At 42.8% G+C, this 27,638-nt stretch overlaps 1 protein-coding gene across 3 annotated transcripts in view; it reads left to right on the top strand.

Moving 5' to 3' along the window:
- Positions 1-27,638, top strand: part of LRBA (LPS responsive beige-like anchor protein) — a 1,864,610-nt gene that overhangs the window by 750,872 nt on the left and 1,086,100 nt on the right. For all 3 annotated transcript variants that reach the window (XM_069242641.1, XM_069242642.1, XM_069242640.1), the window contains exon 35: positions 13,549-13,613. In XM_069242641.1, coding sequence (XP_069098742.1) covers positions 13,549-13,613 — 65 coding nt within the window. The remainder of the gene's footprint in view (positions 1-13,548; positions 13,614-27,638) is intronic.

Here is a 27,638-nt window from a genome sequence, read left to right as displayed (position 1 = left end):
ATCCACACACACCTTACTCACTTGCTTCAGTCACTGTGGTCAATCCTAATATCACTTTGGCCTAATTTTTAAGGAGCTTATTTTCCATTTATAACTTAACCATTGTAGCGACCACACACTCGCAAAAAATCTGGAGCTTGCCTACTTTACCATCCTGTTGCCACTCAGCCATTTCCGAACGAGTCACTTAACCAACTAAGCTCCCTGCCCTGAGCCCAGTCTTTCAAATCCTGAAACACACATTTTACCCTCACTGTGCTGCGCTCAACCTTGCCTCTCCAGTAATGTATTCGTTCCCAAGGCCTCCCCGTGGAAGGGTTGCTTTGGTGCTTCCACAAGGTTTCTCCTTTCATGCTTGTTCTGCCCTGAGTATCGAAGATCATTGGATGAAAAAGTCTGCTTTTCCTCTCATCCTCTTTTGTTTGGACTCTTTAGGTGGCATCTTGCCAAGAAATAACTCTTAATAGTGCCCCTCTAAACATATGGATGTGCCATCACTTAGCAGTGAGTCATTTCCACCGTATACCAGGTTTGGCATAGCACTGTCCCCAAGTCAGCGCTGTATGCATCTCCCAAGCCTGCTGCCAAGAAATGCCTCCCGGAATCCAGCTCCACCTGGTGGTACATGAACTAAATCATTCAGTATTTTCAGCTCAGTGCTGCTGAAACCTCATTGGTGGGTTCCAGAGTGATGCCCTTTGAAGAGGTGCAGGCAGCTATCACAGTGAGGGACTGTAGCGGGTAGGCTTTCCTTTACATTTTTTACACGTTTTTCTTTCCTTTGCATAAAGGTGTTATGTTGTAATACCTGAAAGCATATGAAAATATTTAAAACATTTCCCCAGACTCCCCGATTTGTCAGCTTACATGTGTATTTGGGTCTGCTGATCCTTGTAATCTTAATTTCGTTTTCTCTCGCTAGGAAATGCTGCATATATCAAACCATGTTTACATATTTGCATACTTTGACTTGCATAATAGGTTGTAAAAAAAGTGTTTTAATTATATAAAATTCAAAGAGTTTCTCTGATGTTCAAGTGCCTTAAGAATTCTTATACTCAAGGAGGGTGGTCGTGAGGAATCAGTGGCCAGACGGCACATATCTTGCCAAGATCTTACAGTCTTAATAGCAAAGATGTACTAGTCAATATCCAAATTGCTCAGCCACCAATCCAATGCATTATATCCGACTAAAGTGGGCATTTATTGTAATTATTGGTATCCCATTGCCAATCAACCTTACCCATTCACTGAAAATAGCCCTCCGGCTGCTCTTAGACCTCTTTTTAATGAATGCCAGGTCTGTATTTATCTATGCAGCATATTCACCATTTTCCCGAAGCATGTGTAACTTGATATTCTGTCTACACCTGAAATTTGTCTTTCCCTGGTCTCAGAAACTGTTTTCTACAACTACAACTGGATTCTACAACATAGGTGGTGCCCTATGCCCAATGAAAAGGCTATTGTGCTTGCTCAACATGGAGTGATAAAGGAGAGGAGGTTGCCTTTGTTTTCAGAACACTGCCTCGCAGTCTCCCGTACTGTGGTCTGGCTTTGTTTTGTTTTTTTATTTACCCTTAGGAAGCTGTGGCTCGGTCAGTGGTGACTGGCCACTTTTTGTAAATACTAATCGTTTGATTACTGCAGAAATAATGTTATAGTGAAATTAATGGCTGGTTAGTTAGACTAAACGATGAAGTATGTGGATTATGTCATTTTTCTGTGGATTCTCGAATCCTTGTCAGCTGTAAGTGAATGTTAGTACTAATGTTGTGTTGGAAAATCTTGCCCTTTAAATACATTTTAGTAGACAGGAAATTATTGATGGGCCTGCGCTTCTTTCCAGTGCTTCCTCTTCCGAGTGCTAAAAAGTGTAGAGCCATTATTTAGTTGCATTAGTAGTCGGGTTTCTTCAGCGGCGTTTAATAAGTTCTTTCACCAGGGCCTCGGGGAGCGTGATAACCAAGACTTTTATGTACTCGAGGTACAGCAATGTTAGGTAAGTGTTGCAGAGGGCTATTGCGGTGCGTTGAAATACTGAATTGGTCATGAAAGACGACGTCTATTAAGCATTGTTCTTTCACAAGTATTAAACCTCTCTGCGTTGGCATTCAGCTGTGGTGTGTGAAGTTGTTTAGACTAACTCCTTCTTTGATGAGTGAGTGCACGTGAAATGGAGTGAAATACCATAGCATGTCATGCTGAATGATACTTCTTTCACTTTTGGCAACCCCCATCCTCACCAATTAGGCTTTTAAGCATGGCAGCGCGGCCTTTCTGAAGTGAAGCCCATTATCCACACGGAAGAACCCCCTGGCTACTGTCTTTCAGGAAAGATATTCCTTTTGCATTTGATCCTCATCATTTCTGAACATAAAAGATGGAAATTATGCATTTCAGACGAGATCTTAAAGGACATGTTTACAAAGATTGAAATTGAGGATTTCTTTTAGTAGAGTCAAGTCTTGGATGCTACAGTAGAGCATTTTATGTGCTAAGTACTATTTGTGTGCGTGTTATGTACAAGATGTTGATCACTTGGATTTAGGTATTGTTTTGGTTTGCACGTCTTCTTAGGATGTAATGATATTTTTTTTTAGAAATCACTGTGGATTGCTATTTGCTTTTGCCTTCTCAGGTGCAGTGTGTAAGTGTTTACTTCATAGGTCAAAATTCAAAAAACCTGATGGAAATAGATGTTGCCAGCTGATGCAGTGTTTCTCGTTAGTGTTTGGTTCATACAAATTGCTGTTGATTCTGGATTGCTTACCGTATGCAGATGAAATTGTTATTCCAAATACACATGAGGAGAGCACTGAAGCCATATTTGACGTCTTCTTGCTACTCGTTACCCTAGAGCATGGTCAAGGCTAGGGGAAATATGGATAATTGTCCTTTAAACCACCTACTTCAGTTTGTCTGTTTTAACGTGCCAGAGTTTTCAAATCAAACAGCGTCATCTGTATGCATCAAGTACATTTAGCCCAAAATTCAGCACTAAGACGGACTGTTTTGAACTCTTTGGGCTGTGGCTTGCATCCTTGTTGTGCCCAGCTGGTGGTGAAGTGAGGTTTGAACTTGTTTAGTTACACAATACGCTAAAAATTCCAGATTTTGAAAACATGAAATAAACTGCCTGTTTGCCATTGTAAAGAAAGGTGGGCAGCAACCTAGTAACTGTACAGAAAGATGGTGGCCTCTCCATTTGCAAGTCAGCTCTGCGCCGCTTTCACGTTCAGGGTTTATCAGATTGTTTTTTGCCTTGAAACTTAGAAATGGTATGGGTTTGTTCAGTACAGATAGCTGTGGGCTGATTGGGTTTCGTTTTACCCGTGCCGGAGAAGCTGCACAGTTAATTACTGTATCCGTTTCACAAGATTTTTTCAGAATACTTTATTATTTCCTTTACCTCACTGAGTAGCAGGAACATACAAGAGCTTGAGTGATACACAAGAGACTCTGTAGGAATCCATGTATGCACAGAATAGTACGACTGTCTGCCTTCAAGACAAATTCACATCAATGTTTCCTTTGTGGGGGACATTGCATTAGGTGTGGCCTTGACATGGCTTCTGATATACTGACCCGGGATAAAGATTAGTGTGGGCCAGTGAGCTGCAGTGCCTCCTCAACGATGTGTATTGTCACTGCAGGCACGCTCCCTCATTTTTCCTTCTATTCATCAAGCTCTACTATTATTAACCTAAGACATGTAGATTTCAGTCATTGTTACCCATACAAAATAAGGGCGGGCATAGCAAATGTGTACTGTTCAAAGCACGCTAGAGGTGTATTTAAGCCTGGAATCCAGTCATAAAAGCAGGGCTGCAAGAATATGTATGTATAGAAAATATAGAATGGATTATTTCCAGTGTGCAGGGCGTTATCCAAGAAGAGGTAGATGTCTCCACCAAACTCACGGTTTACCCACCCCACTTAAAACAGGGGTGAACTTCTGGGTGCCTAAGTTTGCTCTGCGGTTGGAAACCTCTGATCTGGCATGTGTCTACCAGTAGTCATGATGGTATGTCAGAATTTCGCTCTGCCCTTCTTAGGGCAGGGCAACCATCACTAGGTTTCTGTGTCTGGGCCTGCCTGGTGAGGCATGGTACTTCCAAGCAGGGATATTTGTATTGTATTGTAATAGTATTTATATAGCGCTTACTACCCCTGACGAGGCATCCGAGTAGCACGCTACTCCGGAACCCAAAAGGAATTAGTGCTGGATTAGAATAGGGAAATATGAGTACAGTTTTAGTATTATTATGAGTTAATTTGAGCCGCGAATATGTGAGTTTGTTAGTTGGATTGACTGGCATAATGGAGAGGTGGAGGAGGGATGAATCCAACAGTGTTAATTGGGGGTTTATAGTAATAGTATTTAGGCTTGTGTTGAGTAAAGGGGGGATGGATGAGGGAAGAGTTTGTGGAAAGGGTTAGGGAGATCATAGTAGCAGGAGGGGTTTTGGATGAGTTAAAGGTGAGATAAATGAGGGAGCATTTATTAGGGTTGTTTGGGAGATCGTGGTAGTAAACTGAGGTTTGGGTGAGTTAGATGTGGAAGAGAAGGGAAGAGCTTAGACAGGGTTATTTAGGGGATGAAAGTAGTAGAATGGCTTTGGGATGAGTCAGAGTGGGAATGGAGGATAGATGGATAGAGACATGACGTGGTGAAGGGTAGACAAAGTAAAGCTTACAAGAGCGTAAAAATATAATATTTTTTATTTATAATTTTTAAATATTTATATATATGTGATCATTATTTTTATTTAATTTATTCTTTATTATTATTATTAATATATATATATTTAGATGTATTTATAATTTGAATTTTATTTATAGATTTTATTTTAGTTTTATTACATTTTTTCTCTAGTACAGTAGTACTAGAGTAATGAATACATAGATATGTAAGTACATAGTGAGGGAATATATGTCCAAGGAATATAATAATGGGTATTTATATGTTCCCGCATCCCCCATCTTTTCTTTTCTAGGAATGTTTCTGATTTCTTGACTAATGGTTTGCCTACTCGTTGTACTGCATTCCTGTTCACCTTACTCTTATCCTTGGTCACCCCTCTACCCACATAAATTTCCACCCTACTTTTGTAGTGGTGCAATTACCAAGTTCCACCAGCTTTACTTAAAGGTCTGATTCAAGGTAGACGACTGGCTTGTGAGGTTCAGCAGGCCTCGAAATCTCAAGTCTTATTTGCGCAAGATGAGCCATAGCCAAGCCATGTTTTGTTTAAGGAGTAACCAGATTGGACCTGAGCAGGACTAGTGAGATCAGTGTAATGTATGCTACCTTTTCTTGCTTGGTTTGCGGCTCTTGGGGTCAAACCAGACTTCAGGTTTGGGTCAGTGTAGGTACACCTTTTCTGACTTGGCCGCTTTGTACAAAATGCAGTTGTCAGTTTGATGTTCATAACCACACCTAGTTAGGCTATGTTGCCTGACAAAGATAAAGATACCCTTTATGGTCTTCTGTTGGCCAGGGCTATTCACATTTTATTCTGTTTATGGCTTTGACCTTTTCAAAGTAGTTTCAGTCTATAGACTAGAAAAATTTACGTTTGGGGCTTGTGTATTTGTACACTAAAATGTCTTGCCCACAGTTTTTACAAACTGTATTGATATTCAGGGGGCTAGACTTGGAATAGTTTTTTTTTTTTTTTAATTGTCCCTTATTTTTTTCTGAAATTGCCAGAATAAAAAGGTAAGATAGCTCAGTGAGTTGATGTGCTTTTGTAGCATGGATCTTTTCTGAAGTCACATCCTCTGCCTTATTCTGACATTTTGTGGTTGGCTCTGAAATTCTCCTGTCTATAGTTCTTTATTTTTCTCCAAAGTGTTGTCTAGTGCCATTTGGTGGTATGTCCTTCCCCTTGTGATCTCAGACATACACTCAGCAAGCCCCTGTGCATGGTCGTCATGTTCAGATTCTTTTTTCGCCATTGGATCTGGAAGCCAGTGGGCAACCTCCAGTAGAATTAATGGGCTTATTTAGGATCATCTAGGGAATACTTTTAAAAACCAAGAGTGTGTTGGAACACCAAAGAATACCAAAGACACTGGGTAAAATACTGGTGTGACTGTTTTTCACTGATGAAAAATACCACTTGCGGGACAACCACATGGTTGAAGACTGTGCAACCAGATGCTCAGTGCCATCAGGGGCGATCGAGAACCCTCCCTTGACCCTTGCAATATCAAGGACATTGCAGAAGGCAAACCTTCTGAGCTGGCCGGATGCCTAATCGAGGCAGGGCAAGGAAAAAGGAGGTGAAAGATAGAGAGCAAAGAGGAAGTTGACACTGACACTTAACTTTAAACAAGCTCGAAGTCTGTTGAAAGAAACGTAAACTCGAAGCTGAAATCACAGCTCTTTTGCACAAGAGAAAAAGACTTTGGCAGATCATTGAAGGGGTTTCAAACCCCAACAAGGCCAGCAGAGTCGAAAGGAGTCAAGGAAGAACACACAGACTTTGTGCCACCGACAACTTTGAGCAACACAATGAGGAACACAAGGAGTTCTTCTTTGAAGACGAGGGTAATGTCAAAGACATCGCTGTGAAAGAATGGGTGCACTTGAAGAGGACTGGCAAGACCCTGAGGCTGACTCTCCAGAAGAGGGAGTAGACTCTAATCCTTTGAAACTTCACCACCAGATGACTAGTGGTGTACAATTTCCTGATTAAAATGAGTGTCAGACCCCTACACTGGGCAACTTGAGGAGATACAAGTGGCATCCTGCTTTCTTCTCCAAACTCCTGCCAACCCAGCAAAATAGTTTTTACATCCCATGCTTTTAAGCATCCTCAATCATAGAAGGAATGCTTTTCAAGAGGATGGTGGTTTTTGAAGAGTCTGCATCTCCAAGGCAGTGACTCCTCCAGTCAAAAAGCAGTACAAGCACTCCTCTTAGGACCCTGTCACAGACTATCATGCTATGATGCATCCCACTGATAATGAATTGCATAAGGACTATGTCTGATCACCTAGTACTATTATTGATTTGTGGATAATTGAACCTTCATGGGCACATGACAGAATAGACCACCACAGTTTGAGGTATCTGGGTGCATTATAGCAATAACTAGCATACGTTGAGCATGCCTTAGAGCAAGTTGGTGATGCTTTTACATATGCACTAAAGTAAACTTTTAGAATCTTCTTTTAATGAGAAGGTGAGCATACACTTGTGAAATAATCTTTCCAACAAAATCTGACACAGCTGTTAGGAGCAGAAGTGATGGTAACACGTGTCGCTGGGTTAAGGTTGGCTTGCACGGGGAGCATGAAGACCCAGAACTACATTCCAACAGCAGTAACAGGTGCGAAATCCGTAAACAGATATAAATGGCGTGGTGAGGATCTACAGGAGTAATTGTAGTGTCAGACCAATGACCGAGATGCCGAAACAGAGACTGTGGAACTGTAGTTGTTCCAGAAATGGTGCTGACGGAGCTCTGTAGCCTGATGTCATAGTTACATCAAAAGGTTTTTGTTTCCGTTGCTCCAGTTGGTTAAGCTGAATACTATGACTGGAAACACAGTGTCCATGTTGGGTTGTGATACTAGATATCTATGAATCACTGCTCTCATCTTATCACACTTATCTACCCATCATCATATGTCATGTCTCTATCAATCTGTCCTCCATTCCCACTCTGACCCATCCCAAATCCATTCTTCTACTTTCGTCTCCTAAATATCTCTGCCTAACCTCTTCCCCCCACTTCCACATCTAACTCACCAAACCTCACTCTACTACCATGACCTCCCAAACAACTCTATTAAATTCTCCCTCATTTATCTCACCCTGCTACTATGACCTCCCTAATCCTTCCCTCCTCCATCCTCCTTTACTCACCCGAAGCCTTTGGGATGAGTAAATGAGGGATATACTCCCAATTAACACTTCTGGATTTCTTTCCTCCTCCACCCCTTCATTACTCCAGTCAGTCTAACTAACAAACTCTCATATCCGCGGCTCAAATTAAATCATAATAATACCTAAACTGTACTCATAATTCCCGATACTAATCCATCACTAATTCTAGTTGGATTCCGGAGTAGCCTTATCAGGGGTAGTAAGCGCTATATAAATACTATTACAATACAATACAATACAGTATAATATGAGAAGAAAAGTAGTATTTTATAAACACAGACTTTCAAGAATTGTAATATTTGACGTTAATTAATAAGTGTACTTTTCTAACATTTATTTATCTTTACTCAATTTTTGAATAGCCAAATACCTATGATGATAAACATTTGATCAGTGTGATATAAAATGAGAGCAGGGATTCATAAGTATCTAATATAACAACTTATCTAGGAGCTAATCAATGACCTATGAACATAGATTAACATACAACATATATATATGTATATATATATATATATATATATATATGTATACAAATATGTATGTGTATGTATTCGTGTGTGTGTGTGTGTATGTATATATATCCCAAAACAAACAGTTGCAAGCAACTTCACCACCGCACTCCAGGAGGAAGTTATTTCTTTTTATTGCAGTCAAGATTAAATCACCATCCTTCACCACCAACGCGTTTCGACCTACTGGTCTTGATCACAGTAAATTAGTCCTATCTCCATGTCCCCTATTTATAGTGTCTCCTATGACCCCTATTAGTGCATTGTGGGACATGTAGTCTATTAAAAAATAAATTAAATGTTGTGCATTAAAAACCAAGCTCCCCTCCACCACAGAACATGCCCAACGCTACACAAATTGTCTAAATCAATATGTACAAGGAATATCACTATTCACAACAATCATTATGTCCATTTATATTCTGTTGGAACTATTAACCTTGCTTAATGCAATTACCTCTGTGATTGCTATGTATACCTGATAATAGATTGGTGCACTTATCTATTATTGTTTTCATACTTTCTCATATACATCCTAAATTTACCTCATTTTCTCCTTGATATTTATCTATAAATGTCCTCTATCCACACATCCACAGGTAATCTTATCTAATAACTGTTAGCAAGAGCGTTATATATCCTCAACCTACAGATGATAATGCAATTCTTCATCCCCATTCAGACCCCTCGGGCTTTTGGTTTTGAGCTGTATTATGAAGCGTGACTCCAAACGTCTCAGCTGTAACTTTTTAATGCACAACATTTAATTTATTTTTAATAGACTACATGTCCCACAATGCACTAATAGGAGTCATAGGAGAGACACTATAAATAGGGGACATGTAGATAGGACTAATTTACTGTGATCAAGACCAGTAGGTCGAATCGCGTTGGTGGTGAAGGATGGTGATTTAATCTTGACTGCAATAAAAATAAATAATTTCCTCCTGGAGTGCGGTGGTGAAGTTGCTTGCAACTGTTTGTTTTTGTATAGAAATAAATATATATATATATATATATATATATATATATATATATATATATATATATATATATATATATATATACACACACACACAAATATATACACATATATATTTGTACATACATATACATATTTTAACCGTGAGTAAATATACATTAGTTAAACAGGTTTAAAGAGTATGTGTGTTTATTGTTATGACATAGTGGCGATAAATATTTTTTAAAGAACTATATATATCTAGAATATACACATAATCAGATAAAAAATATTTATCAACACAGGCATATGCAGTCCATAGCTGTTTGAATATGGTGATTATGAAGGAAAGAGCCAACTCTTGAGTAGTCTTCTGAAGACAAGGTAGTTATCCATGGATCTTATAGTTGGGGTTAATGAATTCCGTAGTTTGGCTGCTTGAATGGAGAAGGATAGACCTATAGTCTTTTTCTTGTATGGTGGTGTTCTAAGGCGGGGTGCCAATCTTGAGCAGAGGTTTCTTTGTTGAATGTTTTTGGTTATTTTGTTTCTGATAAAAAGCGGTCCTGTTCCATGTATAGCTTTATGGGTGATACAAAGCAGCTTGGAGGTGCATCTTCTGGCAATGGGTAACCAGTGTAGTGCTCTCAAGGCATGGGAGATGTGGGCTTGTGGCTTTACATGTAATAGCCTGGCTGCGGAGTTCTGAATACGTTGTCGTTTTTTCATAATAGATAGAGATGATCCATGGTAGAGGCCATTGGCATAATCCAGTTTGGATAGTACAAGCAAGATAGTAGCCTGTACCTTGTGTGGAAATCCGAGGCGGGGGAAGATGAGTTGTAGAGTTTTCAAGGTGATGAAACTTGTTTGTGCTAATTTGTCCATTTGGGCATTCATTGTTAACTTGGAGTCCATGGTGATTCCAAGGTTTTTAACTTCATTGGATAATTGAGGAGGTGGTCCAAGATAGTCAGGCCAGGTGTAGAGTGGGTCATAATTTTTCCAGTCACCACATTTGAGTATTTCTGTTTTGGAGGCATTCAGTTTGAGATGGCTCCAAGTCATCCACTGATCAACGTCTCTGAGGCAACCGAAGATTTGTGAGTTTTCACAGTTTTTGGTGCATTTTAATTTAAGTAGTATTTGTGTGTCATCTGCATAGTTGTAGCATGTGAGATGAAAATCATTGATCAGTTCTGGTAATGATATCATGTAGATGTTGAAAAGCAAAGGTGAGATGATTGATCCTTGGTAGACCCCTGCTTTTGTGAGGTAGGGTTTGGACGAGAAGGGGGGAGAATAGATAATATTAGTTCTTTTTTTAAGGTAGGATGTAATCCAGTCGAGAGCAGTACCTTCTATGTCGGCTTCGTGGACTTTTTGAATTAGGGTGTCATGGTCAACTGTGTCAACGGCAGCCGAGAGGTCCAAGAGAAGCAGTGCAGCAACTCCATTGCAGTCGACTGTGTTTTTAAGATCATCCCAGATTGCTATGAGTGCCGATTCAGTGCTGCTTCCTGGGCAGAATCCAGTTTGGTAGTCTGAAAGTATAGAATTGTCTTCAATGAATTATAACATCTGGGTGAATGCTGCGCTTTCTATCAGTTTGCCCAGGAAAGGTCCATTTGTGATTGGTTTAGTTGTTGGGGTCTTGCGGGTCTAGGTTTGTTTTCTTTAATAACCATCGTACATATGCTTTTTTCAGGTCTACAGGAAAAGTCCCTGTAGTTAAAGCGTTGTTGATGATTCTTCTTACAGGTGTGGCAGCAGAACTAGATAAAAGAATGTTCTTGAAGATGTGTTATGGGCAAGGGTCAGAAGGGCAACCGGGAGGTCTGCTTGCTTTGACCAAATCCATAAATTCGCTTTGTGATATTTGTTTGAAGGACTGCAGAGGCTGGGTTGGTTTATTCTTAGAGGGTATTTTAGGAAAGGGGTTGGTGCTGATGGTTTTCTTCTGTTTTAGATAGGAGTCCAATGTGTCTGCCTTGGTTGTGTAATGAGTTGCCAGTTTAGTTGTGAAATCTTGAGTAGTGGGATGACTTCCTTCCATGCATTTAGGTTTTCGAAATTCATTGAGAATTTTATAAAATTATTTGGTTGCAGATTTAGCATTTTTAATTCTGTCTGAGTAGTACCTTTTTTAGCGTTTTTGATTGATGATTTGTACATTCTGTTAAGTTTATGTAGCAGCAGTGTCTCTTGACTGTTGTTTGTTTTGAGCCAGGACCACTGCAACTTTCTGATTTGTTGCTTTATCTTTTTATCAAATAATGTGACTCAGTGCAAGGGGAGGAAAATCCCTGCGCATAAGATTAGAGTCACAGATTCGCTTCATTTTTTAAAAGCAAACTCTTGCTTTGGAAACTTGTGTTTTTTTTAAACAAAACTTTCCTGAATGGCACAATAAACAAGGTACCCACTCAGAAAAGTTTGCTATCTTCAGTGAGCTGCTGCACTGAAGAGAGTGAGTTTACTCAGCAGGCATGTTGGGATTTCTAAATTGGGCTGGTGATCTTCTGCCAGGAGAGCTGAGGTCCTAGATTCTGCAGACCTAATCACTGATACCCGAAACTAATTGACCTCGGGGTCCTTAGTTAGCTCTGCAACTCAAAAGATTAGACTTGTTTACAGACCCATGTTTATCTGTATGCCTGCTTATGTTTTTGAAGTCCAGTATTGCACACAACTATTTGTATTCATGTAACATTGGGAATAGCGCTGCCCCTGAAAAAAGATGGCTGACGAACCCTTATGATCTGTATAGTCAAGCTGTATATCTTATCTAATGTGTGAATTTGGAATTCAAGAGCCCCTCTTGAATGTGCCCATGAGTAGATAAACATCAATAATAACCGCTAATGATTATCACTGAATACTACAGTTCCTTACGTCAAGACCTCTGAGAATAGATTTGAGATTGTCCAGAATTGTACATTTGTTGCAGAATTAAGACATTCTAGTAAGTTATTAAAGAAAAAGCAGATTGGTACTGCAAATATTTTGGGATGAGGTGTGTGACCTTCCAGCTGGAGCTGCTGCATTTGGAGCTTGGGGCCCCAGGTTTGAAATCCAGTCTAGGTACTTGCCTCAATATAGTGAGATTCTGGGAAACTCACCTAATCTCTCTCACTAAAAAAAAAAAAAAAAGAATTGTGTGTGGAATGTATCTGTGTAATCCCAACCTGATGCATCAGAACACTGCAGAGGGGCTTGCAGACCACGAAATGGAGTCAAAGGACTACACAGAAAGTACATAATCCATTCTGTAAAATCACCTTATTACTAAGTTTATGGTGAAACCTTAGAAAATGTAACGATGAGCAAACAAACCTTTTGGCATCCCCTCCTTGTCAAGGAGTAAACGGTGCATTCATGTGTGTTATTGTTCAGGTGAGAAAATATAACTCATAAGAAACTGAGCAGAATGTGCAATGTCAAACAAGGGACTAATTATTAATCTGAAGGCTGAGTAGAAGAGGTGAATTTTCAAGATTCCTTTAAATGTTTTAGTTCTGCTTCAGTCTGGCTTTTGGTACTTGTATATTTTGCACCAAAATCCCTTTTCTATATTTGAACAAAATTAATACAGGAATAATTATAAAGCGATAAGGAACACCAACTTCACTGAACCGCATTGGAAACACTAGTTAACTAATAGTCAAGTAACTGTAAATAATTTACTTGAAATTGAAATAGTTTGTGATGTTTCACAAGCAAGCCAATAGCCTTTATGCAGGCGCTAGTCATCCAAAGTTAGTGGATTCCTCGTCTCGATTTTTAAGAGACATGCTGCCTTATGTTAATGCTGCACGCATACTTCCTGTTGAATTTCATAGAGTAATAATGGTGCATCTTTACAACTCTGTCCAGCTGTTTCTCTGACTAGAGGTCATATCTTTCTCTGTGCATAAAATTGTAGTAGGCACAGAAGTCTGTTCTCTTGATACTACTCTGTGTGAAACGAATCTAGTAATTTTTTTTTTAATGTTGTGCTTCATCTGGCAGGTTTTCCATTTCTAAGCATTGTAAATATCAAGGTTTGTAACTGATGTTTTTAAGTTTATCAGAATCAATGAGCCATTATTAATGTCACGTGTATTTCTTTTGTTCAGACATTACTAATAGAGTGAATCCTGTTTTAATCGCACATTCTCTTCTCCTCCTAGGAATGGCAGAATTCCATTCAGAAGAATGCAGGTCTTGCTTTCATAGAGCTGGTCAATGAGGGAAGGTAATAGCATCCTTTTTCTGTAGTTTTAGTTTTCTTTATTTCCATAATGAACCACCACTCTGGATTTCCCAGGTGTATGACATATAATTTTGCACAGGTTTAAATAGTTGTATTTGCTTTAAAAATAAAGAACACTTCACTTTTATGAATTTATTTTAGTTAAAGGAACTGTAGATTATATAATTTCCATTAGACCGTTTTTGTAGATCGGTTTAATTTTGCATTCTCAGAATAATCTGCTGATACCATAATGTAATGTGATTTGTTTTTTTTTTTAATAGTTTTTATTGGCATTTGTTCAGTTCAATACAATGTTTGTGTTACAATAAATTGTTTGTACATCTCGTGTGTCCAGGTTGGCATATAGACACAGCACAGTATCATGCGGCATCCCTCATAAGAAAGGCTATACGTTTGCATGTTAATGAGATTTGGAACAGCATCAAGAGTAATAGTGAATGTATCGGAATATAAATCAGGGTACACATGGGGAGGTCCTTTGCAAGTTAAATAATGTATGCTAATATTTATATTAAGCCACCTTAGAAACAAGGGGAAGGAAAGCAATAGAATATTAAAAATAGGCCTGCATTCGCTGAAAGTGGCAGAAAGACATGCCGTCGAAGACGTAGGTTGGAGGATATCACTGAGCCTCACAATCAGTTATCAGCAGCGAAAGGGGCACAGTTCCCACAGTGTAAAGATATTGCAGTGTGAGGAGGGGAAGGGAGGGAGAAAGGTTGTAAACCGTGGGAGTCCGGGGGTATCCTCAAGTGGTTTTCCCAGAAGTGCATCCCATGTCTCCGAAATTAGGTATTTACAAAGACCTTTCACCTCCTCCCTGTGTAATAGTGCACGCTCCACCTCCCTGTGTAATAGTGCACCCTCCGCCTGTGCCCATGCCAACATGGAGAGTGCCCACCGTGAAGCAGCCGGGGCGTTGTTGCTTTCTATTTATGGGTGATCAGCCATTTTAGCCAGAAGAAGGGCGAGGTCCGCAAACCGTGTTGTGGCTCTATATTTTCTGGCTCAGTTATAGTCCCGAGATGCACACTTCCCGAGTGTAACTTACAGCAGTGCCCGTAGAGCATGTCAGGTGTGTCGTGACATCCTTCCAATAATCTGTCATTGACGGGCAGGACTAGAGCATGTGTTAGAACTCCACATCTTGGGTCAAGCATAGTGTAATGTAACTTGTTAGTATACATTTACGGCCTGTGTTAAATGTTGTGGTATTTAGTAACATTTTAGCAAAAATAAGTAGTTTTTTTTTCCCAGTGACTGTGGTTTCAATCACAATAATCTCATGCACCATAATAATTATTTTCTTGCACAAACACCACTCTTGGGTAAAGCAGATTACAATTTGGAGTTGGAGAGAATTATTCTTTTACCTGATCTACTTACAAAGTATTTATTTGGTTATTGAGAGCCTTAGCCAACAATAATACTGAATGTAAAAGACGGAACTGTTCAGACCTATTTGCTCACTGATGTTGTCATATTTAATTGGCTGCAATCGAAGAGCGTTGGATATAGTGTACCGCTTATATGATGATACTGAAAGCTTCCTTTGTTGATTACTATTCATCTGCTTGTTGTTAATTTTAATACATAACTCAAGATAAACACATGTCTATCCTACCACCTTAATCCCAATGGCACATTTTCCCTTCTCTTACCTTAAAATCTTCAAATTCAGAACAAGGGGCGAAGCATCTCCAAGCTGCATCCCCCATACTGTGGATTTGGAGTAAACTCAGATTAGTTGTCACACAGGGAAGACTCCACTTGCACCGAGTGATCATAGACGGGGGGGGGAGGCTATTTTCCAATGCAGGTTGCTGTGGACTGTGGATAGTATCATCAACTTAATGAATTTAATTCTTCCGGCTAGTAAATGAAAAGCAGTCCGATTTCTCCTCCTTTCCAGGTTTTTATTACTGTGATTTACAGCCTTCTGTGTTTCTCTCCTAATTTGGGCGAGATTATTGGTGTATTAACTCAAGTGGAGTCAACTATTCAATTCCTGTTGATCACACAAAAGCTTTCCCAGTGGTTTAGACTGCAGTTACGAATTTCAGAAAGTACTCTGGAAGAACTGTTTAAACACAAGCTCAACAAGTGACAGGGTTAACATGCTCCACTCTACTGGAATGGTGTAGCGGGGTGCTTTTAAAAGATAAATCCATAGCCTATGATCAATTTAAATTCTTCCCTCCCTGTCAGAATCTTGGAGCTCAGCACCACCTTTTTAGCGCTACAGTGCCATCTGTTTACCACTACAAGCATGTTTCACATAGGTTCTTATGATAAGTATTATGGCCGGCCTGAGGGGGCTTTGTGGCTGTGATTTTGATTCTCAGGATCATTTATCATGGCAGTAAGGCAGACAATTTTCTTCCCCCGTTGGGCGTGGATAGCAGTGACCGTGCGGATGGTCAGTGGCTTGGATACCTCACCTGAGGTGGATCTGGACTATCCTTTAGGGCCTCCTGTAGAGGAAGTTGCCTCATTTACAGCTGTTGTATACAGAGTTCTTTTTTATTTGCCACTTTCTGTGGATTAAAACAAGGCTGACTTCATCACAGAAACTTTGTAGCCGGAACCCTCCTCCATCGACCCATTGATCCTCTTGAACAAGGCACTGATCAACTCAATATTTGTCACCAGGAGCAACCCTGTTTCTGTCCATGCTTTGAATAGTCAAGTTGACTAGTGCCACTGCTGGTTTCCTAGGCACTAGGGTTTTTCAATTAATCAAGGAATTTGTAAAGCGCACTACTCACTCGTGAGGGTCTCCAAGCACTGAGGTGAAAGGGGGGCAGAGGGGGCAGGTGCTGCTACTGCTCGAACAGCCAGGTCTTGAGAAGTCTCCTGAAGGTAAGGAGGTCTTTGGTCTGATGCAGGTGGGTGGGAAGAGTGTTCCACGTCTTGGCGGCGAGGTGCGAGAATGATCTGCTGCCGGTTGTAGTTCTGCGGATGCGTGGGACGGTTGCGAGGGCAAGGTCGGTGGACCGGAGTTGCCGGTCGGGTGTAGAAGGAGAGCCGTCTGAGGTATTCTTGTCCAGTGTTGTGCAGTGCTTTGTGAGCATGGGTGAGGAGTTTGAAGGTGATTCTCTTGTTGACGGGGAGCCAGTGCAGGTCTCTCAGATGGCCTGTGATGTGGCAGTGGTGGGGAATGTCCAGGATGAGGTGTGCGGAGGTGTTCTGGATGTGTGACAGCCTCTTCTGGAGTTTGGCCGTGGTTCCTGCGTAGAGGGCATTGCCGTAGTCTAGTTTTCTGCTTACGAGGGCTTGGGTGACTGTTCTTCTGGTTTCGGTGGGGATCCATTTGTAGATCTTTCGGAGCATGCAGAGAGTGTTGAAGCAGGAGGAGGAGATGGCGTTGACTTGCTGGGTCATGGATAATGAGGAGTCCAAGATGAATCCCAGGCTGCGTGCGTGGTCGGTGGGAGTCTGGGTGAATCCGAGATTGGCAGGCCACCAGGAGTCACCCCATGCGGAGGGTGTGGAGCCGAAGATGAGGACTTCCGTCTTGTCAGAATTGAGTTTGAGGCAGCTGTTCTAAATGCATTCGGTGATGGCGTTCATTCCTTCGTGGAGGTTGGTCTTGGCAGAGTCCTTGGTGAGGGAGAGGATCAGCTGGGTGTCGTTGGCGTATGAGATGATGTTGAGGTTGTGAGATCGGGCGATGTTAGCGAGCCGGGGCCATGTAGACGTTGAAGAGGGCGGGCTGAGGGACGAGCCCTGGGGTACGTCGCAGATGATTTTGGTGGCTTCGGAGCAGAATGGGGGAGGTAGACTCTCTGGGTTCTGCCAGTGAGTAAGGAGGTGACCCAGTCCAGGGCTCTGTTGCAGATTCCTGCATTGCTGAGGCGTGTGCGTAGGGTGTGGTGGCAGACTGTGTCGAACGCAGCTGAGAGGTCCAGGAGGATGAGGGGCCGTGGTTTCGCCGTTGTCCAGTATGGTTCTGATGTTGTCAGTGGCGCGATGAGGAAGCTGGTCAGTTGTCTGTTGATAGCTCTCTCGATTACTTTTGCCGGGGAGCAGGGAGATGGGCAGTAAGTTCTTGAGGTCCTTTGGGTGCGCCTTGGGTTTTTTGAGGAGGGCATTGATCTCTGCGTGTTTCCAGCTCTCCGGGAAGGAGGCGGACTCGAAGGAGCTGTTGATGATCTTCCGTAGTTGGGGGGCAATGGCGGAGCTTGCTTTGAGGATGTGGTGAGGGCAGGGGTCAGATGGAGAGCCGGAGTGGACAATGTTCATGATTTCAATGGTGGTGTTGTTGTTAACGGGGGTCCAGGAGAGCAGGAGGTTGGTCGGTGGTGAGTCTGTGGTGTTGGTGGTTGCCGGGGGGTCTGAGTGCTGAAGCTGCCATGGATGTCTGCAATCGTGCAGTGGAAGTAGAAGGCTAGGGAGTCGCAGAGGTCTTGAGATGACGGGATGTCGTTGGCGTTGGAGCTGGGGTTGGAGAGTTCCTTCAAGATGTTGAAGAGCTCCTTGTGGCTGTGTGCGTTGTTGTTGATTCGGTCTTTGAAGGCGGTTTGGATGAATTGGTGGTGTCTGCGGATGGCGTTTTTGAAGGCTGTGTGGTTGTCCAGTGTCTGATCTTGGTGCCACTTCTTTTCGAGTCTTCGGTAGGTCTGCTTAGATTCGTGGAGGTTGGCAGTAAACCAGAAGGTCTTTCTGTCGGTGCATCTGTTCGAGGGATTCTTGATCGGGGCAAGAGTGTTGGCACAGGTGTCGACCCATTGCCTGAAGTTTGCGGGCAGCTATGTCAGTGTCGTTAGTGTCGATGGGTGGGTTCCGGGAGAGGGTCGTGATTAGTTGGTCTTCGGTGACCTTGTTCCAACTGCGGTGGGGAATCGGTTGTGGGAGGTGGTGTGTTGTGGGTTTCTTGAAGGAGAAGTGGATGAAGCAGTGATCTGTCCAGTGGAGTTCGGTGGTGTGGCTGAAGGAGACGTGATTGCTGGTGGAGAAAATAGGGTCGAGTGTGTGTCCTGCGGAGTGGGTCGGTGTTGTTACAAACTGTTTGAGGCAGAGGTTGGAGGGGTTGTCGAGCAGGGTGGCAGCGTTATTGTCATTGGTGTTCTTGATGTTTTTGACATCTGACCCATCTTTGGAGAACCTTGTGTTTCAGGCTTCCTCTAAGCAGAACCCCAATTCTTTTGCCTCTACTCCTACCAATGAAAAGTAAAAAAAAAAAAAAGATTAAGGCAATGGAGAAGAAAGTTGTCTGTTCAAGGTGTATTGCCCTTCACTCCACAAACACAATTTGCCTTTTGTCCCATTTCTGATGCAACCTAATGAAAAATGGCCCAAATGGTTGATCTGAACCCCGTAGTGTATCTATGTGATCATTTTGAGGAAGGCATACATAATTGCAAGATGCGGGCAAACAGCTCCTTTGATCTAGCCTGGATTCTGTGGATTCAGTGGCATGATCCATGGGCTCTTCTGCCACTCTCCGCTGCCATGCCTGGATGTGTTCCACTTGTTTCAGGTGATTTTCAGACTATTGTTATGGACAAGCCCTTTGATATAGCTCTCATATCTTTGGCACCAAGGGTGACTCCGCACTAGAATGCTTCATGTGGAGTTGGAGTACAGCTTGGTCCTTGGTACTGGCTTCCCCTGCTCGCCAGTTTCATCAGCACAACCGAAACATCAAGTGATGCTCCTGACCCTGCATTTTCAGATTTACCACCCCTCCCATCCAGTGCAGCGGCCTAACAAGTTTATTCTCAAAACGGGAGTGGGTAGAGTGGCCGTTACAAATTCTGTCTGGGCAGCAGCAATGGTCCTCCTCTTCCTCTTTTCCAGACCCTCCTGTAAAACTACTTTAATCCACTATTGATGTTGCATGTGCAGACCTGTAGAAGAGAGGTTGCCCTTTCACTTAGCATGCTGGCAGTCCATTGAGTCCTCCAGTTTGTGGCAAATGGCTCTGCACCTCCATTACAGGACATGAATCCTCTCATTCCCCATCCCCTTTGCCACCCCAGAAGCCCAGGCTCAGATCTAGAGGCTCTTCCTCTGATGAGCCAGCTGGCCATGGAATTGGTTTGAGAGAACAAAATTGGACAGAGATGCTGCTACTTCCACTATTTTCTTGTTTCCAGGAAAGATAGCAGTGCCTATATTGGCCTGGGCCTTTGTTTTCTGAATGCCTTCCTCAGCAAGGAGACATTCAGCATGTATTCTCTTGTATACACCCTTCAGTCGCCCAGAACGTAGCAGCACTGTTGATTTGAAATCCTTCTATTTGGGCTAACATCAGCCCCTCGAGTCTTAACAAAGGTGCTGTTGAAGGCTGGAAGACATCTTCAAAGTTCCAAGATCGCTGTATTTCCATTCCTCAATGACTTACACTCCTGCAGCTGGTATCAGATCACCTGCAGACCAGGCTCTTCCTCCTTTTTGATTCAGACTAAGATCTTCCTTCTCTGGGGTTTTCTATCAGCCTCCCCAAATCACATCTCCAGCCCTTTCAGCATCTCCTCTTCATCGTGTGGGGATGCATATAATCTCCTGAAGCCATACTTACCTACCCACGGAGTTCAGGACCTTCAGGCTATGATCCTGATATTTCTGCAAGGAGCTCTTCTTCCTGCTCTGCCATCCTGTGTCTTTTGGACTTACTTGCCTCATGCATCTTGCTGGCTCCCCCTCACTGGTCGGCACAGGTGTGCACTCCAGTGGTGCCTCCATTTTAAGTAGACTCTGTACTGGAAAGTCCTTTAAGAAAACATTTCCCCAGAACCGCTTGAAACCTGCTGTGGTGGCTATGAATGGGACCACCTTACATGCAGGAAATCTTTCTGCCCTCCATTAGCAGTGGCTGTGGTGGTAATCAAAGTCTCTTGCCTCTTTTGGAGCAGTAATCCAAATGCATTGGAGATCCGAGCAGAAATCTCACATCAATCTTCCCAGGCTTTAGGTGATCTGTCAGGCCCTCAAGCTGTTGTTGTCCTCCATATGCATTTGTTCAGTTCAGGTTTTGACTGATGCAACTGCAGTGTGGTATGCCAACAGGGTGGTATGGTCTCATTCTTCCTGTGTCTGAAGGCTGTGGTGTGGAGCTCAAGTTCAGAATGTCTTGGCTGGTCATGAACCCCCTGGCTTGCCCTTTGAATGTGGAGGCTGAATATCCGAGTCAGTGTTACTTTGCCATTTTCATCTGGATGTAATTCATTTAATCTTTGCCCTCTGGTTACCTTTCCACTGGAACTATTTTCCACTTATGAAAACAAACACACTCTGTTCACAGTTCTGTGACCTTCAGTTTCTGCTACAGGGAGCATTAAGAGATGCATTCCGTCTCAGGTGGAGCTTTCATTTCCACTATCTGTTTCCTGCCATTACCCTGATTCTGTGAATTCCGAGGAAACATGCAGAGAAGATCTTGATTAGGCCAGGCTGGCCTTAGAATATGTGGTACTTGGATTTGCCTCATCTTGTTACGTAGAAGTAACCCAATTTGCTTCTAACTGCAGCAGGAAATGTCACCAACTTCACTCTTTCCCCTGAATGGGTTGATAGTGGATAGTCTTCACTTGAGATTGGAATTTTCATTTTTTCTCTGTTTTTCCATGAATGCCTAGGCACCATGCACAATCAAGCAGTAGAAGGGTGAGGTAATTTTTATTTTCCGGGAGGCCCAGAATGATCCGGGTTTAGTGTGATTAGAGTGTGCCAGTCAGAGCCATTTACCACTGAGATCTTGAGGCTGAACCTCACCATTGGATCAAAAACCCACAGCACCAAGTACACACTTTTAGCACTTAAACCTCACTTACCCTCCAGGGTTGCTAAACTGAGCAGTCTGATGCATGTTGTGGGTAGGAGACTCAGAAATCAAACTAATAAAAGTAAATATAAAGGCCAGCCAATGCATAGTCTTTTGAAAAGAAAACATACTTTACTTTAATCAAAAGCAACATAACACCCTACATAAATGGTTTAGAAGCAATAAATCAAACTGTGAGAAGTAATGTTACTCATCAGCGATTAATGTAAGGGGTAGCCTATGCTGCCTCCATGAGGCAACCTTGTGTGATACTTTTGTGCCACAGTCTCTCCCTTAAATTCTGGGGCACCCTGTTGTATTTCAGTTGGGGCCTGCAAGTTCTTGGAGGGTGGAGAGCTATGTCGGGGTCCTTTTCAGGTATTTTACCCTTTTATGGTGATGCGCACCTCGCTAACCCTGCTTGAGCGCCTTTTGTTGTCAGGTTCTTAGTAATGCTTATCAGATGTTTTGGTGGGGTGTTGTTACTGATGAGGTGTTCGCCTCATGATTCTGGTGCTCAGCAAGCAGAGACCTCGCCCTAGCCCAAATAGCTGTTTTGCAGTTGGCATTCATGACATCATTGGAGGTTTTAGGTGAGTAGAGGCAGTAGCAGCACCAGTTGAAGAGGCGATTGCAACGTTCATGCCTTAGTGAATCTTCAGACTTAGGAATCTTGTATGGGCCAGACACAATACCCACCTCCCAAACACCTAACTCCTTGAGTACTTGGCTCGTTGTGCCTTCCTCGCAAATAAAACTGCTCTCCTAGGGCATGTTGGCTTATACATTTCTGGGACCATGCTCTGCAGTCTGATTTCTTGCAGCACCTTGTGACTTCTCAACATTTAGGTGTTGCAGGAGAATGTAGACAGACTTGCATTCACACTTATTCTTGGTCCTCAGGGGACATAGTCTAATCTGTGGTAGTACCTTGGACTCCTGGGTTTCACCCTCTTAGAGCGGTGCGCATCCTTCTCTGGTGCACAGCACACAACTTCGGCTCATCAACAACTCTTTTAAACAGTATCTCTCGCATACAAGGACACGTCCACTCTCCTTCCAGAGAGGTAAATCATCTCTCTCCCTGGAAGTAGAGTCCAAGTAGCCTTTAAAGCCCATCTAAAGTGAAGATCACAAATTGCTTGTCCTGTGCTTGACAAGGAGAGCTGGTGATCTACTGTATATCGCAGCACTGAAGCATGTAGTTATCACTACTGGTGTGCAGGTAGCCAAACCTTGGCATACTGCCTCGAAAACTCTGCTCCATCGTTTTTCTAAAGTTTCGCACAATAGTTGTAACAACGGTTAGACTAGTTCTAGTCAGTTCTATTCCTTTTCTTTAGTTCACTCAGAATGGTGTAGCTAATGTCTTTGTCAGATGGTTTGGATTTGAAGGTGGAGTGGAGCTGCAGGTCTCCAAAATAAGTAGGAGCACTCAAAACAAGTACACAAAAGAAAGGGAGAATGCTCAACTTAACTACTTGTTAATCTCTTCTGAGTAGCTCTTCCCGAGAACAGTGGGCCAAGATAGGTAAATGGAAATCTCCGTAGCTTCAAAGGTATCCTTGGCCTCCTCTCTTTTCCCAGTATGGTACACTACAAGGGATTCCTGGAATACTCTGGGGAGAGTCCTGCAGTTCCATCTGATATCTGGGCCCTCTTCAAAACCTCCATTTTTGGTACCACTTGAAAGTAACAAATATAAAATGGATCCCAGTGTGGCTATGGCCGGCCAGCTGTACCAAAATACATACAAAACGGGAATCACTTGTGACATCCTTAACCCACATGGATGGGCAAAGGTTGTAGGAGAGTAGCAGACCGCTTTAAAAATTTGGAGACACCAGTAGACGTTTCTGTTTGGCATGCTTGGGTAAGCAGGTTACCTTACCACTATGAATGGTATCCCTGCCACCACTGTGGGTTCTCTTTAGCCTATGAGCTAATGGTATTGACACTCATTAAAGAGTGAAAGAGGGTGCACCTAAATTGTGACCCTCCTGAACACCCTGGGGAACACGATTGATAATCATGTGTACTGAGATAGAGGATCAATAAATATACCGCTTGCTGTGGTTAAGTTGAGGCAGGGTTACATGTTCTCCTGTGCCATACAGGGTGCCGTTCTCCGTACCAACACACCCATGGACACGGGCTCTGAGGGTTTCTGCCGTACTCAATACAAAAAGGAACACTTGCATCTAAATCTTTAAAAATCTGAGTCTTCAGGCAAAGAGTTAGAGAAGGGGAATTTATCTGCTCATGTGTTGCAGATGAGATCAATGAGTTCAAACCTTCGATTCCGAAAAATCTGTGTATTCAGGTTGATTGAAACAATATGTGGATTGGTTCATCATTCACAGCTTTGGAGGCAGGAGATGATGTTTATCTCTAGTTTAACATTTTGTTAGCAAAGGAATAATTAATCGCAAGTGCCATTGCCCCTTCTCACAAACAAATTAGAATGGACATTCGAAGGCCTTTCCAAGCCTTGTGATTGCCATAATATAGAAAGACACAAGCCTCTTGTCTGACATCATTGGACTTTTTCCCTTACATGCAGCCAGCATCCAAAATCTGTTAATCCAAATTGCTTTCCAACATAGATGCTGATGGAGCCCCAAACCAGACCCTCCCGACTACGAGGATCGTAACTCTTTTTAATATATGCACAATTTTGGAGAATGTTTAGTGGCAATCCGTGCATCAATCAGTGTTCCTGATCGTGTGTGATTCTTCAGAAAGGCTGCCAAACGTTTATCCATGGAAGCCCTTCATAATGCCACCCGAGATTCTGAATTTACTATTGAATGTTTGATTGACTCTTCATTCAAACAGCTGCATTTTTATACTTTGCATCAGCTAATACCAAAAACACTATCAAAGCCACTCGTCTTTCTTCTCTAAGGTCATTTGTATGGAAACACATGCATCAAGAAGCACGTGCTGTCATGGGTGGCCATGTTGCAGTGGGCTTTCATTAATACGACCCCATTCCAAGAATGAAACAAGCTTTGGGAAAGCCAATAGGTCTCGCCTATACAAGAGGTATTGTCATTGGCATTGTGATTTTGCCATGTACATCAGTGTGGCTGCTGTTCAGCATAGCTAAACGTTAGTGCCGGAGAGTGTCATAGAGTGGAGTGGGAGAAGTGAAGTGTTGTGGGGAGGGAGGGGGGTAGAGTGTTGTAGTGTTCAAAGGAGGAAAGTAGAGTTCCATGGTTCAGTGGCAGAGTGTATTGTGGAGTAGAGTGGGGTGGAATAAGGTGGAGTGGCTTGGTGTGGATTGGGGAAGAGTGGGGTCAATTGAATTGGAGTACAGTGGCGTGGATTGAAATGGGGTGAGGTGGATTGGAGTGGGGTGATTAGACTGGATTGGGGTGGCTAGATTGGACTGAAGTGATAGGAATAGGGTCGGGTGGATTGGATTGGGGTGGGTTTGAGTGGGGTGGGTTGGAGCAGGGTGGGGTTGTTTGGGCTGTAGTGGATGGATTGGAGTGGGATAGATTGGAGTGGGGTGGGCTTGATGGATTTGAGTGGGGTGGATTGAACTGGGGTAGGGTGGATTGGATTGGGGTAGAGTGGGGTGGGTTGGAGCGGGTTGATTGAGTGAGGTTGACTGGATTGAATTGGAATGCAGTGGGGATGGATTGGATTGCAGTGGGGTGGATTGGGGTGGCTTTGGAGTGTGGTGGATTGCACTGAGGTGGATTGGGTGGGGTGGATTTGATTGAGGTGGTTTGGGGTGGGGTAGTGTGGGTTGGGGTAAAGGTGGATTGGAGTGAAATGGATGTTTTGTAGCGGGGTGGATTAGACTGGAGTGAAGGTAGTGGGTTGGATTGGAGTGGGGTGGATTGGAGTAGGGTGGATTGGATTTAAGGGGGTGGATTGGATGAGTGGGTGGATTAGATTGGTGTGGGGTGGATTGGAATGGGGTGGATGGGACTGGGTGGGTTGTACTGGAGTGGGGTGGGTTGTACTGGAAGGGGTTGGGTTGGATTGGATTGGAGTGGGGTGGTTCTATTGGAATGTGGTGTATTAGAGTGGGATGGGTTGGATTGGGTTGAGTGTGCTGTAAGTGGGGTGGGTTGTATTGTGGTGGATTGGATTAGAGTCAGGTAGATTGAAGTGGAGTGGATTGGTCTAGATTGGGGTGGGTTGGTGTGAGGTAGATTGTGGTGGAATCGAGTGGGGTGAATTGGATGGAGTTTGGTGGATTGGTTTGGGGTGAGTTGTACTGGATTGGAGCAGGTTGGACTGGGGTGGGGCAGACTATTTTGGATTGTAGTGGGCAGATTGTTTTGGATTGAGTGGAGCAGATTGTTTTGGATTGGAGTGGAGCAGATTGTTTTGGATTGGAGTGGAGCAGATTGTTTTGGATTGGAGTGGAGCAGATTGTTTTGGATTGGAGTGGAGCAGATTGTTTTGGATTGGAGTGGAGCAGATTGTTTTGGATTGGAGTGGAGCAGATTGTTTTGGATTGGAGTGGAGCAGATTGTTTTGGATTGGAGTGGAGCAGATTGTTTTGGATTGGAGTGGAGCAGATTGTTTTGGATTGGAGTGGAGCAGATTGTTTTGGATTGGAGTGGAGCAGATTGTTTTGGATTGGAGTGGAGCAGATTGTTTTGGATTGGAGTGGAGCAGATTGTTTTGGATTGGAGTGGAGCAGATTGTTTTGGATTGGAGTGGAGCAGATTGTTTTGGATTGGAGTGGAGCAGATTGTTTTGGATTGGAGTGGAGCAGATTGTTTTGGATTGGAGTGGAGCAGATTGTTTTGGATTGGAGTGGAGCAGATTGTTTTGGATTGGAGTGGAGCAGATTGTTTTGGATTGGAGTGGAGCAGATTGTTTTTTTTATTGGAGTGGAGCAGATTGTTTTTTTTATTGGAGTGGAGCAGATTGTTTTTTTTATTGGAGTGGAGCAGATTGTTTTTTTTATTGGAGTGGAGCAGATTGTTTTTTTTATTGGAGTGGAGCAGATTGTTTTTTTTATTGGAGTGGAGCAGATTGTTTTTTTTATTGGAGTGGAGCAGATTGTTTTTTTTATTGGAGTGGAGCAGATTGTTTTTTTTATTGGAGTGTGGCGGATAGTTTTGGATTGGAGTGGGAACAGATTTCAGTGGGATGATTGTTTTGGATTGTACTAGGGCAGATGAGAGTGGGTCAGATTGTTTTGTATTCTACTGGGGCAGATTTTGTCGATTGGGGAGATATATACTATTTTGGATTGGAGTGGGGCAGATTATTCTGGATTGGAGTGGCTCAGATTATAGTGGGTAGATGGTTTCCGACTAGAGTGGAGCAGGTTATTTTGGTTTGGAGTGGAGCAGGTTATTTTGGTTTGGAGTGGAGCAGATTATTTGGATTGGAGTGGAGCAAATAGTTTTGGGAGGGGGTGGGACAAATTGTTTTGCATGGAGTGGGGACAGACTGTTTTGGATTGCTGTACTGGAGTGGGGCAGCTTTATATTTTAAATTGGAGTGGGGCGGATTGTTTTGGTTTGGGACAGTTTGGAGTGGGTTGGAAGATTTGGAGTGTGGTAAATTGGACTGGATTGGGGTGAGTGATTTGAGTTGTAGTTGGGCGGGTTGGATTGGAGTGGGGGTACTGGGGTGTACTGCACAATTTTGAGTTGGAGCATAATTTCGAAAATTACCCATAAGAAGAAAACAGTGTTGCTTTGAAATATTTAAAACAAGATAATAGTCATCTTTTGAGAACAGAGACCCACGAGCAAAAACAAAACATGAGTACAAAGTGAGAAAAGTAGACTTGGCAAAGTAAAACAAAAAGTTAACTGTGAAAAACAAAACTTTGCAGTTTTGTTTGTCCTGGTGAGCCCGTTTTTGCTAGCCACATGCCTTTTGTTTGTGGGGCAAGAGCATTTGAAAAGAACAAAATAGTACCTCAATCACGTCGTAAGCAGCCGATGGTCAGGGATCAATCAGTGCTTGGTCTCTGCTCCACGGACAGGAACGGAAATGATAAAATGCCAGCCATGACCACCTGCGAGGCTGTAAAGAAGAGTGCCAATCAATCCTACAAATAATCAATAGGCAGCCTCCAAGCACTTTTCTAACTACAGCAGCGTCTCACAAGCGATACCCATGTGCTAGTGCGTGTATTGCCGCCGCCTTGACCCTTAAAAGAAGTGTTTGCCAAACACAAAAAAGGGTGAGCGAGCAGCCTGGCAAAGATATATTGCTTCCGGTCAACGCATCGGCTACAATGGAGG

The sequence above is a fragment of the Pleurodeles waltl genome, chromosome 1_2 (assembly GCF_031143425.1).
Source record: "Pleurodeles waltl isolate 20211129_DDA chromosome 1_2, aPleWal1.hap1.20221129, whole genome shotgun sequence".
Taxonomy (NCBI): domain Eukaryota; kingdom Metazoa; phylum Chordata; class Amphibia; order Caudata; family Salamandridae; genus Pleurodeles; species Pleurodeles waltl.
This window is presented reverse-complemented; position numbering and strand designations above follow the sequence as displayed.